The sequence below is a fragment of the Bufo bufo genome, chromosome 1 (assembly GCF_905171765.1).
Source record: "Bufo bufo chromosome 1, aBufBuf1.1, whole genome shotgun sequence".
Taxonomy (NCBI): Eukaryota; Metazoa; Chordata; class Amphibia; order Anura; family Bufonidae; genus Bufo; species Bufo bufo.
Genome location: NC_053389.1, coordinates 696370304 through 696388066, shown reverse-complemented (window position 1 = coordinate 696388066; position 17763 = coordinate 696370304). Strand labels below are relative to the sequence as shown.

Sequence of the window (17763 nt, the reverse complement as noted above, 5' to 3'; positions counted from 1 at the left end):
TGGTCTTTACCATACACACAGGTGACCCCTGCAGCCAACCACCGGCCTCAGTGGGGATACTAACCTGTATGGAATGAGGCGGCTATAAACAAGGACTGGTGGGGACCACTATAGCCTCGGTGCTGAATCGATGGGCAATTTACAAAGGGAATAAGGGTGTCTTTGTAGGCAAGGGTGTCTTTTTTTCTGGCATAACATTTCCTGCAGTTTGTTTAACTACTTCTATTTTTGTTTCACTCTTATCTGTTCCTGCATTATGGACATATGGTGCTTTTTTTTATAATATGCAAAGTAGGCCTATAGTGCACCGATGGCAGGCCTGAGCCACTTGGTGCACATGGTCTCCTCAGCTCTGCTTTCTCAGTCACTCCCCCCTTCCACTTGGTTGACAATGCCAGACATCCTAATTGTCGTCTCTCCTTTACTTGTCAATAGCTTGGGGGGGGGGGGGGGGACTGGGGAAGCTAAGGTGCTAGGCTAGAGCCTACCATCGGTGCATTTTGCCCTAATTTGCTATTGAAAATGCACCATATCTCGGGAATGCAGCAACGGATCGGGTGAAACAAGTATAGATTTATTCTTCTTGAGCCGCCCTACCAGGCATTGTGCTTTGTTTGATAATGTTGATCCTCACAACAGATTCCCATTAAGAACCTTAGACAGCACCTTTAATTAAATGTAAGTATAAAAATAAAGGGACAGCAGAAGAGAAAGTCAAAAACAGACTAGAGAGAGCTCAAGGGAACGGATGACTACATAAGAGAGAACACCATTCACTTCAGATTACAGGGGTTGTTCAGGTAAAAAATAATAATTGTGGCTTCTTTCTTCCAAAAACTCTTGTCCACTGGTTGTGTGGTAGTACAGCGCCGCACCGTTCACTGCACTGGAGCTGAGCTGCCACACCGTTCACTGCACTGGAGCTGAGCTGCCACACCAGACACAACCCCCGGAGAGTTGTGGGCTGTTTTTGAAATAAACGGACCATATTTTTGTAATCGTGGACAAACCCTTTAATCAGTGGAGCTCGGTTATTCTTCAGAGCAGATGTGTATTCTGCAGAGTCCTGGGAAGTAATCCAACGATACCAGATCCTGTTGAACGTATCCTGCATGTTGTGCACGGTAGCTGTAAGATCCTTCACCCCTTTATTCTACTGTTAGCCGGTGGCCTCTGCTTTAGGACTCATTCACGTATGTTTGTTTGGTCTGCATTCATTTCAGTGGGGCCGCAATAGATGCGGACAGGACACCGTGTGTTGTCCACATCCGCGCGTCTGTTCCGTGGCCCTGTCAAAAAGACAGGTTATTTCTACATATACAGTGGGGGAAATAATTATTTGACCCCTCACTGATTTTGTAAGTTTGTCCAATGACAAAGAAATGAAAAGTCTCAGAACAGTATCATTTCAATGGTAGGTTTATTGTAACAGTGGCAGATAGCACATCAAAAGGAAAATTGAAAAAATAACTTTAAATAAAAGATAGCAACTGATTTGCATTTCATTGAGTGAAATAAGTATTTGAACCCCTACCAACCATTAAGAGTTCTGGCTCCCACAGAGTGGTTAGACACTTCTACTCAATTAGTCACCCTCATTAAGGACACCTGTCTTAACTAGTCACCTGTATAAAAGACACCTGTCCACAGAATCAATCAATCAAGCAGACTCCAAACTCTCCAACATGGGAAAGACCAAAGAGCTGTCCAAGGATGTCAGAGACAAAATTGTAGACCTGCACAAGGCTGGAATGGGCTACAAAACCATTAGCAAGAAGCTGGGAGAGAAGGTGACAACTGTTGGTGCGATTGTTCGAAAATGGAAGGAGCACAAAATTACCATCAATCGACCTCGCTCTGGGGCTCCACGCAAGATCTCACCTCGTGGGGTGTCAATGGTTCTGAGAAAGGTGAAAAAGCATCCTAGAACTACACGGGAGGAGTTAGTTAATGACCTCAAATTAGCAGGGACCACAGTCGCCAAGAAAACCATTGGAAACACATTACACCGCAATGGATTAAAATCCTGCAGGGCTCGCAAGGTCCCCCTGCTCAGGAAGGCACATGTGCAGGCCCGTCTGAAGTTTGCCAATGAACACCTGAATGATTCAGAGAGTGACTGGGAGAAGGTGCTGTGGTCTGATGAGACCAAAATAGAGCTCTTTGGCATTAACTCAACTCGCTGTGTTTGGAGGAAGAAAAATGCTGCCTATGACCCCCAAAACACCGTCCCCACCGTCAAGCATGGGGGTGGAAACATTTTGCTTTGGGGGTGTTTTTCTGCTAAGGGCACAGGACAACTTATTCGCATAAACGGGAAAATGGACGGAGCCATGTATCGTGAAATCCTGAGCGACAACCTCCTTCCCTCTGCCAGGAAACTGAAAATGGGTCGTGGATGGGTGTTCCAGCACGACAATGACCCAAAACATACAGCAAAGGCAACAAAGGAGTGGCTCAAGAAGAAGCACATTAAGGTCATGGAGTGGCCTAGTCAGTCTCCGGACCTTAATCCAATCGAAAACCTATGGAGGGAGCTCAAGCTCAGAGTTGCACAGAGACAGCCTCGAAACCATAGGGATTTAGAGATGATCTGCAAAGAGGAGTGGACCAACATTCCTCCTAAAATGTGCGCAAACTTGGTCATCAATTACAAGAAACGTTTGACCTCTGTGCTTGCAAACAAGGGTTTTTCCACCAAGTATTAAGTCTTTTTTTGTTAGAGGGTTCAAATACTTATTTCACTCAATGAAATGCAAATCAGTTGCTATCTTTTATTTAAAGTTATTTTTTCGATTTTCCTTTTGATGTGCTATCTGCCACTGTTACAATAAACCTACCATTGAAATGATACTGTTCTGAGACTTTTCATTTCTTTGTCATTGGACAAACTTACAAAATCAGTGAGGGGTCAAATAATTATTTCCCCCACTGTATATGCTGGCATGCACTCGGCTGGGATCAGTGTTTTGCAGATCCGCGATTTGCGGCTGTGTGCGTGAGCCCTAGGTCTGGCACCATGCAGCTGGAATACATGCTCTTGCCACATTGGTTAGGTGTGTGATCGCAGATTTCTTGAATGATGAAACGGGTGAATATCACAGAGTTGAAGGTGAATCCGTGCTATTGAGGCAGTCACTAGTCCGTGGATTTGCAGGTACTGCGTCTGACTTGCTCCAGTGAGTGGCCAAAGGGACTTTCCTATTAAATGTAAATGAGTAACCGTAACAGATGAGCAGTGTTGTAATGTGATCTAAGATCTGGTGAACTGAGACTTCCTTCAGATTTGGAGCATTACAGTAAGAATACAGCAATTCTTGCATTTTTATCTGCTCAAATTGGTTTGGGGATTATGGGCAAAAGTGAGGAGAAGAAAAGGTGGGACAGGTGAATCGATAGTTCTTGAAATAGCAATTTTTTATGGATAGGAACATCAAAAATAATGCCAAAATATATTGAGAATAGAAAGCACATTAATTGGTTATTTTCGGATTATACACTTTCCTTAAAGAGTAACTAAAGTTTTGAATACATTTTTGTTAACCTGTCCCTAATGCCCTAATAACACTTTTTGTAATATACTTTATTAATGGTTTTTGTATTTTTCGTACACTTTTGCCTCCCTTAAGCGCACCTCTCTGTGCGCTTAAAATCTACTTTTCAGGTGTATGCAGTACGGAGAACACATCTTCTCAATGGGGCGGCAGCGCAGTGAGTAGAGGCAGGAGTGCATATTGCTGCTTCTGCCCGTGCCCCCCCGGAGATTTTCTAAATCCGTGTAACCATGTACTATGCCAGGATTAGCTGAGAGGAGCGGCTCCTGCTTCGCTAAGCTAAAAGTCCTGCATGTCAGCTCTTAGCTTAGCGAAACAGGCAGAGGCAGGAGCCTACTCCGCTCAGCTAATCCTGGAATAGTACATGGGTACAGGGTACACTATGCCAGCATTTAGCCAACCTCCAGGGGCACGGGCAGGAGCAGCAATGTGCGCTCCTGCCTGTACTTACTGTGCTGTGGCCCCATTCATAAAATTAACTTCATACTCTGTACACCTCAGCGGTGTACAGGGAAAACGGGGACAGGGAAATGTGCGCTTTAGGTAGGGAAAAGTGTAATAAAAATACAAAAACCATTAAACTATATTACAAAAAGTGCTATTAGGGCATTAAGGACATGTTAACAAAAATGTATACTATTATTGAGTATTAGATGCTCTTTAAAGGATAGGATACTTTTTTGACGTGTCGTGGGAAACTGAGGACCAATATTGCTGAAATTCGGATTATGAAATTCCTAACATTAAAGGGGTTTTCCAGAAGTAAAATATTGACCGCCAGTATCTGATGGATGGGGGTCTGACTCCTAGCACCCCCACAATCCGCTTCTTGAAGAGACTGCAGTGGTTTGTTGAGTGATGTGGCCTTTTCTTGGTCCATTGACATTGCGTTCATCGGACACACGGCTAGGCACAGCTCGGTCCCTGTGTGAATGAGACTAGGCTGCAATACAAAGCACAGCCACTGTATAATGTATGTCACTATGCTTCATATGCTGTGAGGAGGTTGGAGTGCTGCAGCCTCTTCAAACAGCTGATCGGGGGATGCTGGAGACTCAAACCCCCACTGATTAGATATAGATAACCTATCCTAAGGATGGGGGTCGTCCAAGATGATAAAAAAAAATAAATGGGTATGTGTTAGAGTAACAAAAGATCTTGTGCTCACTGGGATAGATCCTCCTCTGCTCCAGCACCGCTGCAGTCCTCCCTTCCTGGCGAACATAGCTGCAGTGGTGATGTACCTGTATACTCCACTGCAGCAGCCAATTACCGATCTCAGTAGTAAACGCCACAAGAATGCCTGTGAATTTTTCTGTGCTGGCCTTTTCTTGTAAGATCAACCATAGGTACCACAGTCTTTTCCAGTCATCCATATTAGTTCCTTCAAGTTTAATATCTGTCAAGATGGGAAAACAAAGAGAATACAGATTTTTGTCAAGTGAAACGGCCTCTGACAACGCTCAACAGAGGCGATCAACTAGCTAATATTAGTGAATCCTGTATGTTCTCAGTGGTGTGAATATGTACCTACAACCCACGACTCTCCGAGTACTCTGAAGTCTGTGCTTGCACGTGAGCTCACACTACAAGGCTTTCATCTTTGTGGACATTTTTCTTATTGTTATAGTTTATTGATTCATTTTTATTGTTTCAGGAGAATATCTCGATCCTAAAGTAGATGATGAAGTGGATTTTGCCAAACTACATCTAAGCCCCAGAACAAAAGTGGTAAGTGATTTATTGATCTAATTGTCAAGCATTTTTGTGTGTGACGGGGACACTTCAGCCTTCCATTGACTAATACATTCGTAGAAGACATTTTAGACATTTTTCTCTGTGGACATCTGGAGCAGCTCTGTGCCATTTTTGCTGTGATTGACCCCCCTCATTAGCTGGAGATGAACCTCGAGACGTTACATGTGAGCGGCTGAGGCACGGTGACCTCGCGGTGGGTACCTCTAATTGCTGGGCCTAACCTGTACTTGCTTTGGTTTCCATGTAAAAAGTATGGATTCAGCCCTGCAAATAGCAGTAACCACAGTTATAGCTTAAGCCACACATTTTACTAGCACCCAAAGTCTATGAACCCGTCTTCAGCTAACGAGGAGAACCTAAGAGGCACAGCATTGGGTTGAGAGTCTCTGCCCCTTCATTTCAATGATCAGTGGTGTCTCATCACCCATACCTCCACTGATCAAAACCTCTGACATTTCTTCCAAGATGGGGCTTTTCTTCTGTACAGCGCTGATATTGGTCAGCACAGGTACAGAACATGATGGAAGATCAGAACAGGCACAGATGCAGGATGTCCAGCACTGGCCTAATGTTCTGCTGGAGAGTGTTATCTTGGAAAAGGATATGGACAGGGGTGACTGTTAACTGCTACCCTGGACATCGTGTGGGCAATCCCATGCCGGGTAAAAGTAAGCCCAGAGGCCGGTTATCAGCAGCTTATGCCATCAAGCGATAGTTTTATTAGCATTACTGTGATTTAGCAGGAACGTGGCCAACCCCTTTAAAACCGATTTAGTTCTGCCTTTACTTCGTTATGTAAATGTAGAGTGACACAGCCACGTGTGTCCAACCTGCAGGTTTTGTCTTTTTGTTTCCATACTTCTCGAAATGCTTATTTTCTCTTTAACCATATATCTCCTTTTGGGGAGCTGGAGAAGTGTGGTTTGTGTTCTCACCTGTGCTCTCCTTCCCCTCTCACAGCAGGAGCTACTAACTCCTCTCTTCTCACATACAGTGCTGATCAGTATAACAACATGTGCAATCTTAGCTATATTTAAGGGTTGTTCCCACATCATTTGCAATGTAGGTTTAGTGTATCCAAAGGCCCATATATATGCTCCAGGGGGCCAAAAGAATGTCTGGGCCGGTATAGTAACATACAGTGCCTTGCAAAAGTATTCACCCCATGACTTTTTCTGTGTTTTGGTGCCTCACAACCTGGAATTAACATGGATTGTTTGAGGATTTGCATCATTTAATTTACAGAACATGCCCACAACTTTGAAGATTTTATTATTGTGAAGCAAACCACAAATAGGACAAAATAACAGAAAAAGTCAATGTGCATAACTATTCACCCCCCTAAAATCAATACTTTGTAGAGCCACGTTTTGCGGCAATCACAGCTTTAAGTCACTTTTTGGATAAGTCTCTATGAGCTTGCCACCACTTACCACTGGGATTTTTGCCCATTCCTCCTTGCAAAACTGCTCCAGCTCCTTCAAGTTGGATGGTTTGTGCTTGTGAACAGCAATCTTTAAGTCTGATCACAGATTTTCTATTGCAGGGATGGCCAACCTGTGGCTCTCCAGCTGTTGGAAAATTACAATCCCAGCATGCTTACTGTCTACAGCCATCAGCCTACAGCAGGGCGTGGTGGGAGTTGTAGTTTTACAACAGCTGGAGAGCCTCAGGTTGGCCATGCCTGCTCTATTGGATTGAGATCCTGGCTTTGACTAGGCCATTCCAACACATTTACATGTTTCCCCTTAAACCAGTCAAGTGTTGCTTTAGCCGTGTGTTTGGAGTCATTGTCCTGCTGGAAGGTGAACCTTCTTTCTAGCCTCAGATCACGCACAGAGTTGTACAGGTTTTGCTCAAGAATATCCCTGAATTTAGCACCATCCCATTCCATCCTTCCCTCAACTCAACCCAGTCCTGGCTGCTGAAAAACTTCCCCACAGCTTGATGCTGCCACCACCATGTTTCACTGTGGGGATGGTGTTCTTTGGGTGATGTGATGTGTTGGGTTTGCGCCAGACATAGCGTTTCTTTGATGGCCGAAAAGTTCAATTTTAGTTTCATCAGATCAGAGCACCTTCCTCCATACATTTTGTGAGTCTCCCACATGCCTTTTCGCAAACTCACAACGTGTCTTATTGTTTTTAGCTGAAAGTAATGGCTTTCTTCTGGCCACTCTGCCATAAAGGCCAACTGTATGGAGCGTACGGCTTATTGTCGTCCTATGTACAGATACTCCAGTCTCTGCTGGGAACTCTGTAGCTCTTCCAGGGTTACCTTAGGTCTCTGTTCTGCCTCTCTGATTAATGCCCTCCTTGCCCGCTCCGTGAGTTTTGGTGGGTGGCCGTCTTTTGGCAGGTTTGCTGTTGTGCCATGTTATTTCCATTTGGTTATGATAGATTTCATGGTGCTCCTAGGGATCATCAAAAATTTGGACATTTTTTAATAACCTAACCCTGACTTGTACTTCTTAACAACATTGTCCCTTACTTGTTTGGAGAGTTCCTTGGTCTTCATGGCAGTGTTTGATTAGTGATGCCTCTTGCTTAGGTGTTTCAGCCTCTGGGGCCTTTCAAAAAAGGTGTGTATATGTAATGACAGATCATGTGACTTAGATTGCACACAGGTGGACATCATTTCACTAATTGTGACTTCTGAAGGTAATTGGTTGCACCAGAGCTTTTTATGGACTTCCTAACAAAGAGGGTGAATACATACGCACATGCCAATTCTTTGTTTTCTATTTCTAAACAATAGTTTTATTTATATATTCTCATTTCACTTCACCGACTTAGCTATTATGTTCTGCTCCATCACATAAAATTCAGATGAACAGAACATTGAATTTAAGGCTGTAATGTAACAAAATACGAAAAAAGTCAAGTGAAGGGGGGTGAATACATTTGCATAGCATTGTAATTTGTAAGACAAAAAGACATGCGTCCATTCAATCCGGCCTGTTATCCTGCAAAATAGTTCCAGAGGAAGGCACAAAAACCCCATGAGGTAGAAGCCAATTTTCCTCATCTTGGAGGAAATAAATATTTCCTGGCTCCAATCTGGAAATCGGAATAACTTCCTGGATCAACAACCCTTGCCCTACGACCCTTATAATATTTTACACTCTTGAAATACATCCAGGCCCCTATTTATGTAATTACCTGCCTATAAAGTGGTAACCTTTGAACATATACATTGGGAACTCCTTTCGTACTGCAAACGTTCTAAACACAGTGAGTGCCCCCTTATCTGAGAGGTTATAACTAGGGCTGAGCGAACCAGAACCTCACCAGGATCGGGTAGTAAAGGAATTCCGTTATGGATTCCGTTATAACGGAATATAACGGAATTCGACGACTGAATGCAAAACGGAAGCCTTTAAGAGGCATTCAGTTTTGATTAGTTAAAATAGAAGTCTCTGGCCAAGCATAACGGATCCGTCTGGTTTCAGTTCTGCAGGACTTTGTTCTCAGTCCTGCATAACGGATAGCAGACGGATCAGTTATGCTTGGCCATAGACTTATGACGTATCAAAATGGAATGCCTTCTAAAGGCTTCAGTTTTGTTATAACGGAATCCATAACAGAATTCCTTCACTACCTGAGGTTCGGGTTCGCTCATCCCTAGCTATAACATCAAGTGCTATATTGGGACCACTAGGCTGGATCTCCTTTCTCATCACTAGTTTTGCTATCTGCTATACCTTACTTTTAGAACGTATTGGCTTTATATAGTTAAAAACCGTTATGTAGAAACCCCTTTAATATCCCATACATATTTTTGGTCTTCTCATCCCTGCACGTCATGCTTGCTAGCAAGTGATGGGTTCCTCCTGCTGGAGGTAATTTTTGTGACTAACACCAGGGTGTTAACTTGTGTTCTCCGTTCTCTGGCAACGGAGAAAAACATTTCTTAAGAAAAACACCAGCACAAACTGTACTTATATATGTAAAGCCACCATGTTCAGATGTCTGTCCCACAAAGTGCGTCCTGTGGTGCAGGGGATCACGTAGAACTCTCCTGGTTTTCCATGCTCTAAGTAGATTTATTCTTTCTCGGGGCTCGGCCAGTGGAATACTTTGCAGTAGAAGTTTGAATAAAGTTGCTAAGATTTTGTGAACAAAATAAAATAGTAAAATCATTGTGGCCTTTACAGTAAATGAGAAGGCAGCTTACAATGGCCATTCTGGTTCATAGCATTTCGGGAGAAGTGTGGGATTTGTGCAGTTTACAGTTTATTTCTGATCTGCCCTTATCTTACCATTTCTAAAGGAACATGTTCAGGATGTAAGCCCCGTGTGAGGAGGCGGAACTCATTTCTATTAAATGTCATTTGGGACATGCTATTCTTCAGGGGCCTCGTGTGTATGTTAACTTTTGAAAGGACCCCATTGTGTACTGTTTCCGTATAACGGCATTACGCAGCAGAAGAGGGGGTAGGACCTTTCTTTCATACTAGATGGTCATTCCCAGCCCCACTGTGTAGGCTCTTTTTCTCTCCATAGCTTTGCTTGTGTGTCAGCGTATTGTCTGGCATTTATATGTCTGGATGTACGGTAAATAATGCACTATAATAAGGCATTGTGCACTTCTATAGGACAGCTGTGAAAAGTCTACAGTGCGATATTCCCAGTCTGTATGACACTAGCTGATCAATGGCTGGAGCGTTCTCTTCCTCCGCATACATAGACAGCAATGTGCCAGGACAAGTATGGTTAACGTTTCCTGCTAATACAGTACCGTATTTACTTTAGATGTTCTAATATACTTCAAGTCCTCAGAGTTGTTACGATTTCTATCTGCTTGCCGTAAATGTGGTCCTTTCTAGGACCATCCTTAGGACAGTCCATCAATATTAGATTTGTGGAATAGGAGAGGGCCTCAATACAAAGCACGGTCACTATGAAGTAGGGCATTTAGTGTGAAAAATGAAGAGGCTGTACTGTTCGCCTGAAGCCATTGCCCCTTCAACCAGCAGAACAGTGGGGGTGCCAAGAGTTGTACCCTCCCCTTGATCTGATATTGGTGGCCAATTTATATACAAATTATATGTGAGGATCACCCTCCAGGTACCATGAAGTGTGTGTGCTGTTCTTAATATTACGGTACCTGTATAATGTCACAATAATCATTACAGGGTTATCCTGTGATTTAATATAAAAAAATATCATCTAGTACAGGACAATCTCTTTCTAACAAAGCTAGAGCCAGCCCTGTACCTGACATGGATCCAGAGATTTCTCTATTCTTTGCTTCAATTTCTCTGCTAGATGTAAGGCTGGGGTGTGTCCTTTCTGCTGCAGTTCTCTATCGCAGCTCATGAGGCAATTGAAGGACAGAACTGAGCATGTGCGTCCAGCTCAGCATTTTGACAGAGATAACAAAAGGACCAAATCTACATATAGACTAACAAGAAAGGCCCAGCCTGTGTTTTAAGTCCCTTCCCGCTCTCCTCGTGAATTTTTACAGGATGGGTTTTATTACAAACTTATATAAAGCAAAGATTTGTATGTGATAAACCTCTGTGCTGGATGGGTCCTGGACCTTATTGTCTTGCAGTACACACCCTGCTTTCAGTGCTACATGAGCAGTCCTCAATGGCGGCCTGTCCGGGGGCAGACCATGCAGTCAGCAGCAATGCAACATCATAATGTTCCCTGCTGAGTAGTAGAATGCTTCTCACTGTGAGGCATGTTCTTTCATATAGTAGCAGAAGGTTATGGGGGATCCCGGCAGCACGCCCTCATAATCTGCTTGTTTTATTTGGACACGCCCGATGTCACATGTAGATATGCTATAAATGGCTCAGATGGGAACACCCCTGTAATAGAGCAAATTGCTTTTTTGCAGAACACGAATCCCGGCCATGTGCATGCTGCTATATATTTTTTCTGCTTCAATAGAAATGTCTTATCCTTGTCTGAAAAACGGACAAGAATAGGATGTTCTGTGTTTTTGAGGGACCAAAGAACAGACTTGGGGATGCGGACAGCAGATGGTTTGTTGTCCACATTCTTTGCTGCTCCTTTGAGATGAATAGGTCCACATCCAATCCCCCAAAAATGCATATTGGATGTGGACCATACAGCTGCCCCTAATAGAACAATCTTATCCTTGTCCGTTATGCGGATAATAGGACATGTTCTATTTTTTTGCGGCCCTATTTAAATGAATGGTTCCACATGTGGTCCGCAAAAAAGAAAATAAAAAAAAATTGAACGGATACGGAAAGAAAATACGTTGGTGTGCATCGGGCTGATGCACACAAACGTATTTTCTTTCCGTATCCGTTCCATTTTTTTTTCTAAGATTATGCCTAGTGCAGGGCCTGAGGGGATGTTCAGGAAGCAGAATCCCAGGCGCACACCACCCCTCGGCCCTGCACTTGGCATAACAGTCTTACCGTCATACGGTATTACCATGAATCCTTTTTGTTTCACATTTATCTGCAGCAGTTTTTGTAATTGCCTATTTTTTTTTAATAGTAGACATATACAAAGTTAATGTTTTCTGTGTTTAATATTCGCTGTCCATGAAAACAATTAAAATAGAATAAAGAAAGTTTATTAAATATGCAAATAATAAACGTGAGCGGATACGCTGTGATATATAGAAAAATGGGGCAAAAAATAGAAAGTATTTGCCTTATTTACAAAATCTGGAACAAAAACAGATGGGTATACACACTCAAGGCTGTTTCACACGAGCGGATGCCGTGCGTGACATCCGCTCCGTGAATGACAGCCAAGACCCGATGCAGACTGCAGAAGCACGGAGCATTAAACATGATTGATAATGCTCCGTGCCTCTCTGTGATCTCTATACTACAAAATCACAGTGAGATAAAGTTGTCACTGTGATTTCGTAGTATAGAAATCACAGAGAGGCACGGAGCATTATCAATCATGTTAATGCTCCGTGCTTCTGCAGTTTGCATCGGGTCTTGGCTGTCATTCACGGAGCGGATGTCACGCATGGCATCCCCTCGTGTGAAACAGCCCTTAGGGATCCTTCATGCACAAATATGCTCTGCCATTTTATACTGCCTAAAAAAAACTGTCCTAAAACATAAACTTTTTGCATACCACGTCATTATTTTTTACTTGCAGAAATTTTTGACTAACTCATGGTTGAATGCAGTTTCTGCAGGCTTAATAATGAAGGTTGTATCTAAACGCCTGAAGAAAAAAAAGACTAGCTCCAACATGGAGCAGTCAGAAAGACAAAAAATACCAGTAGAAAAAAATACCAGCTTGTTTGTTCTGTGTTTTATATATCCTAGGGCAGAAAAATGCCTCTGAACAATGTGTGAAAGCTCCCTAACAATATTATATCACTTCTTGAACTTTAACTCATTGCTTCCTATGGCGGTGCCAGCCAAGTATAGCTGCGCCCTGATTGCAGCAGTGCAGGTTTCATGTGGCCACCAGCTGCGGGTTATGTAGGCATGCTCAGCTGCCTCTAAAAATCGTGTTGAGGTGGACGTATACATATTTTGTACATCCAATACCCCAATATGACAGGTCTGGCCAATCTTGCTTCTTCATGTCTTATGATACTGCGTGATCACATCGTTACTTGTCATTTCATCGTTCCCCATCAGAAAAACCCAAAATTACGTTGTCCCGAAAGCTGTGCACGATTCCATGAATGCTGATTCTCAGACTTCCTGCTTTTGTGCATTTTTTTTTAATTTTTTTTTAGAAAATGAAGTCATATATTGTCAGTGTCCTCTAGTGAATAGCCTGTTTCCAGCCTCACAACTTCAGTTCTTCCCTTTTCTGATCTGCCGATATTATTACTGTCCACTGCATGTGCTGTTTGTGGTTTCTTCAAATCCTTCAGATGAGGGAGGAACAAGCATTTTGTTAGTTTTTGTCTCTAGATTGTCTGCATTGCTTTGCTGCCATGATTTTTTTTTTCCTTACAGAGGCGTAAAGTGTGCAAAAAGTCACAGATTGCACGGCTTAACAAGTGGGGGATAGCCTAAAACTTTTAGACCTTATTACTACTAAACCCTGAGCTTGAAAAGGCACCAGTTTTGGGTAAAATCGATGCTTGCTCATAGTGGGCATAGGTTTCACTTTATGACCAAAATGCACCAAATTTTTAGGTAGGCTGCGCCTGGAATGAATAAATTCAGTGCAGTCCACTGCTGTTCTGCCCCTACTCAAAAGATTCATTCCATGATATTGTTTACTGCAGCCAAATTCTATAACAATTGTGTGAGACTTCATTGTTTTCCTGTATTGGATTTTTTTCTATTTTTTTTTTTCTCTTTCTCATGTTCATTTTCAACTTTTTATCACTAAATAACCTGCACTTTAACCTGTTTTGATGGTGTTTTGGTGTCCTTTAAATAGTGTCTCCTTTAGTCCAGGTCCTAATGAAAAGCCTATGTAGAAAACTGCCTGAATTAACACTGTACCGTTGCCTTGACCCCAATAATGGCACTGAAACGCTGTGTACGTAGACCTTTTCAGATTCCCAATGAACATCTGGTCACAGCATTTAAGCAGCAAAGACCAAAACAACCGTCGCTAAGGGCTGTCTGTGTAATCGCCTTCAGTATGAAAGAGAGATGGGCGGGTAGGAGAGCAAGCAAATTGTAGTCACAATGGAGAGAAAAGAAGGAATTACAATCCATCCTTCGTCACTGAAAGCACCAGCAGACCCAGACTTTGATACCAGTTTACTCCTTTATACACTGCTCAAAAAAATAAAGGGAACACAAAAATAACACATCCTAGATCTGAGTTAATTAAATATTCTTCTGAAATACTTTGTTCTTTACATAGTTGAATGTGCTGACAACAAAATCACACAAAAATTAAAAAATGGAAATCTAATTTTTCAACCCATGGAGGTCTGGATTTGGAGTCACACTCAAAATTAAAGTGGAAAAAACACACTACAGGCTGATCCAACTTTGATGTAATGTCCTTAAAACAAGTCAAGATGAGGCTCAGTAGTGTGTGTGGCCTCCACGTGCCTGTATGACCTCCCTACAACGCCTGTGCATGCTCCTGATGAGGTGGCGGACGGTCTCCTGAGGGATCTCCTCCCAGACCTGGACTAAAGCATCTGCCAACTCCTGGACAGTCTGTGGTGCAACGTGACGTTGGTGGATAGAGCGAGACATGATGTCCCAGATGTGCTCAATTGGGTTCAGGTCTGGGGAACGGACGGGCCAGTCCATAGCATCAATGCCTTCGTCTTGCAGGAACTGCTGACACACTCCAGCCACATGAGGTCTAGCATTGTCTTGCATTAGGAGGAACCCAGGGCCAACCGCACCAGCATATGGTCTCACATGGCAGTCAGGCTACCTCTGGCAAGCACATGGAGGGCTGTGCGGCCCTCCAAAAAAATGCCACCCCACACCATTACTGACCCAATGCCAATCCGGTCATGCTGGAGGATGTTGCAGGCAGCAGAACGTTCTCCACGGCGTCTCCAGACTCTGTCACATCTGTCACATGTGCTCAGTGTGAACCTGCTTTCATCTGTGAAGAGCACAGGGCGCCAGTGGCAAATTTGCCAATCTTGGTGTTCTCTGGCAAATGCCAAACGTCCTGCACGGACGTCACCTGTGGACGTCAGGCCCTCATATCACCCTTATGGAGTCTGTTTCTGACCGTTTGAGCAGACACATGCACATTTGTGGCCTGCTGGAGGTCATTTTGCAGGGCTCTGGCAGTGCTCCTCCTGTTCCTCCTTGCACAAAGGCGGAGGTAGCGGTCCTGCTGCTGGGTTGTTGCCCTCCTACGGCCTCCTCCACGTCTCCTGATGTACTGGCCTGTCTCCTGGTAGTGCCTCCATGCTCTGGACACTACGCTGACAGACACAGCAAACCTTCTTGCCACAGCTCGCATTGATGTGCCATCCTGGATAAGCTGCACTACCTGAGCCACTTGTGTGGGTTGTAGACTCCGTCTCATGCTACCACTAGAGTGAAAGCACCGCCAGCATTCAAAAGTGACCAAAACATCAGCCAGGAAGCATAGGAACTGAGAAGTGGTCTGTGGTCACCACCTGCAGAACCACTCCTTTATTGGGGGTGTCTTGCTAATTGCCTATAATTTCCACCTGTTGTCTATCCCATTTGCACAACAGCATGTGAAATTGATTGTCACTCAGTGTTGCTTCCTAAGTGGACAGTTTGATTTCACAGAAGTGTGATTGACTTGGAGTTACATTGTGTTGTTTAAGTGTTCCCTTTATTTTTTTGAGCAGTGTATTTAAAGCAAATTCCCACCTAAAATCTACGACTCGCATGTATTTGGTGGTTCTTGAAGGAAATGCGTGGCCAGAAATCTGCAGGTTAAAATCATATATTGACACATCCGTCTTTCTAATCTGTTTTTATTTTATGATAGAAGATTTTTTAAATTCCATTTCCAGAACATGATTATGGGGGCGGACATCTTGCCTGAGCTGTTCTTAACAGCATTATAAAGGGGTTGTGTCCCTTCAACAAGTGGCATTTATCAGGTAGTGAACATTAATATATGGCACTTACTAATGTATTGTGATTATCCATATTGCTGCCTTTGCTGGCTGGATTCATTTTTCCATCACATTATACACTGCCTGTATCCAGGGGTTATGACCATCCTGCAGTCCATCAGTGGTGGTCGTGCTTGCACACTATAGGGAAAAGTTCCCGCCTCTCTGGTGGCCGGGACCATGGGAGCTCACATAGGCTGGTGTTTTTCCTATCGTGTGCAGCCTTTAATGGGATGGAAAAATGAATCCAGCCAGCAAAGGAAGAAATATGGACAGTCACAATACATTAGTAAGTGGCTTGTAATAACTTTCAATACATAATAATTTCTATTTGCTGAAGTGACACAACCCTTTTAAGAAAATTGCTTTACAGCGGCCACATGGACACAGTGAACAGGAGGGGACCCTATTGACATCATCAAACATTCTTTAAAAATATGTTTTATAGGTAATTTTCTGATGACACATTCCCTGTAAATCGTCCTCTTCTGCTTTGTTGGAAGTTCTGTTCAGCCGGGATCATGGACACAGCTTCTCACAGAGACCCTAGTGCCTCCTATTACACCGATTCATAAAGAGTCTGGGAGAAAAGGAGAACGGTGTCATCCATACACAGGTGGAGGCGCACACAGGCAGGTTCACCCATAGCAGGCTATGGGCACAATATTACAGATCCATACAACAATGTGGCTGCCGTTACTGACCTTACGGCGTTTGTCCCCTAGCTGTGCCAGATTCATGAATGGTAGGCTTTCTAGTGATACAGGACTGGACTATATCTTTGTACTGCAAGGCTCATATTCACAGTTGATTGCTGTCCTGGACATAAGCAGTATATTTCGAGCCAAGAACAGGAGGGGATCCCATCTTTGGCAAATGCTTCACTGATTTCTCAGAGCAGATTACATTTCTGTCCATGTATTATGGCCATGTGCATGAGCCTTCAGTCTATGTCTAATGGAGACTATAGCGCTAGTGAGGGGCTAATGGAGACTATAGCGCTTACAGAGGCGTAATGTCTGCAAAAAGTCACAAATTGCACGGCTTAAAAAGTGGAGATAGCCTAAAACCTTTAGACATTATTTCTAAAGCCTGGGCTTGAAAAGGCACCAATTTTGCAGTATAGATTTCACTTTCTGACTTTATGCAAAAAGTGCATCAAATTTATTAGGTGGTTTGCGCCTTTCAATGAATTTATCACAGTCCACTCCTAGGGCCGCTGCACCTACTCAAAAGATTATTCCCACAATATGGTTTACTGCAGCCAAATTCAAAAAAAATGTCCACGGTAAAATTGTCGTATTACAGTGACTTGTGGGAGACTTTATTGTATTGAATTTATTTATTTTTTAAGGTCGTTTATAGAACTCCTGCCGCTGACTCCAGATCAGTAACTTATATTCACGACCATTCTCCTGCTGTGCGCCCACAAACCGGCAGTGCAATGCATAGAGAAGACTCCTTTCCAATATGTGCCTGCCCTCAGGAGTCCTGACGGTGCATTTCATGGCAGGGGATCGGTTGACTGTTCTGCAGTCAGCGGCAGGTGTTCTCTGCATGTGTTACTGAATAGGGACTATTGAGCTACGGCTGCAGTCCACAAGAATACAGTTACTCATATGCAGACACTAAATCAATCCATCTCCATGTAGCCCTCAACATGAGGTTACAGAATCTCCACCGCAGGTAATGGGGACATTTTTTTACCAGAATTACATTTTTTTTTTTTGCAAATGTGACCCTTCAATATCCATAGAATGCATTTCCGTATCATGCATTGTCGAGGTTGTACAGTAATGAAATGGTGTCCTACCAGTGCCAGTAAATGCAGACTGCTGTGAATCATTGACTCTCCACACACTGGGTCATGTTCTTGGCTAGTCATGATTCCGCTCAGCAATGACTGCAGACACCACCCGCCGTAATTCACTGGATTGCGCGT

At 43.4% G+C, this 17763-nt stretch overlaps 1 protein-coding gene and 1 long non-coding RNA gene across 6 annotated transcripts in view; one reads left to right on the top strand and one right to left on the bottom strand.

Moving 5' to 3' along the window:
* The window catches only part of LOC120985959, a 1109413-nt gene that overhangs the window by 556662 nt on the left and 534988 nt on the right, over positions 1–17763 (bottom strand). The window lies entirely within an intron of this gene.
* AKAP13 (A-kinase anchoring protein 13) overlaps positions 1–17763 on the top strand; it is a 230781-nt gene that overhangs the window by 115758 nt on the left and 97260 nt on the right. For all 5 annotated transcript variants that reach the window (XM_040414184.1, XM_040414183.1, XM_040414185.1 and 2 more), the window contains one exon: positions 5212–5285. In XM_040414184.1, the coding sequence (XP_040270118.1) occupies positions 5212–5285 (74 nt within the window). The remainder of the gene's footprint in view (positions 1–5211; positions 5286–17763) is intronic.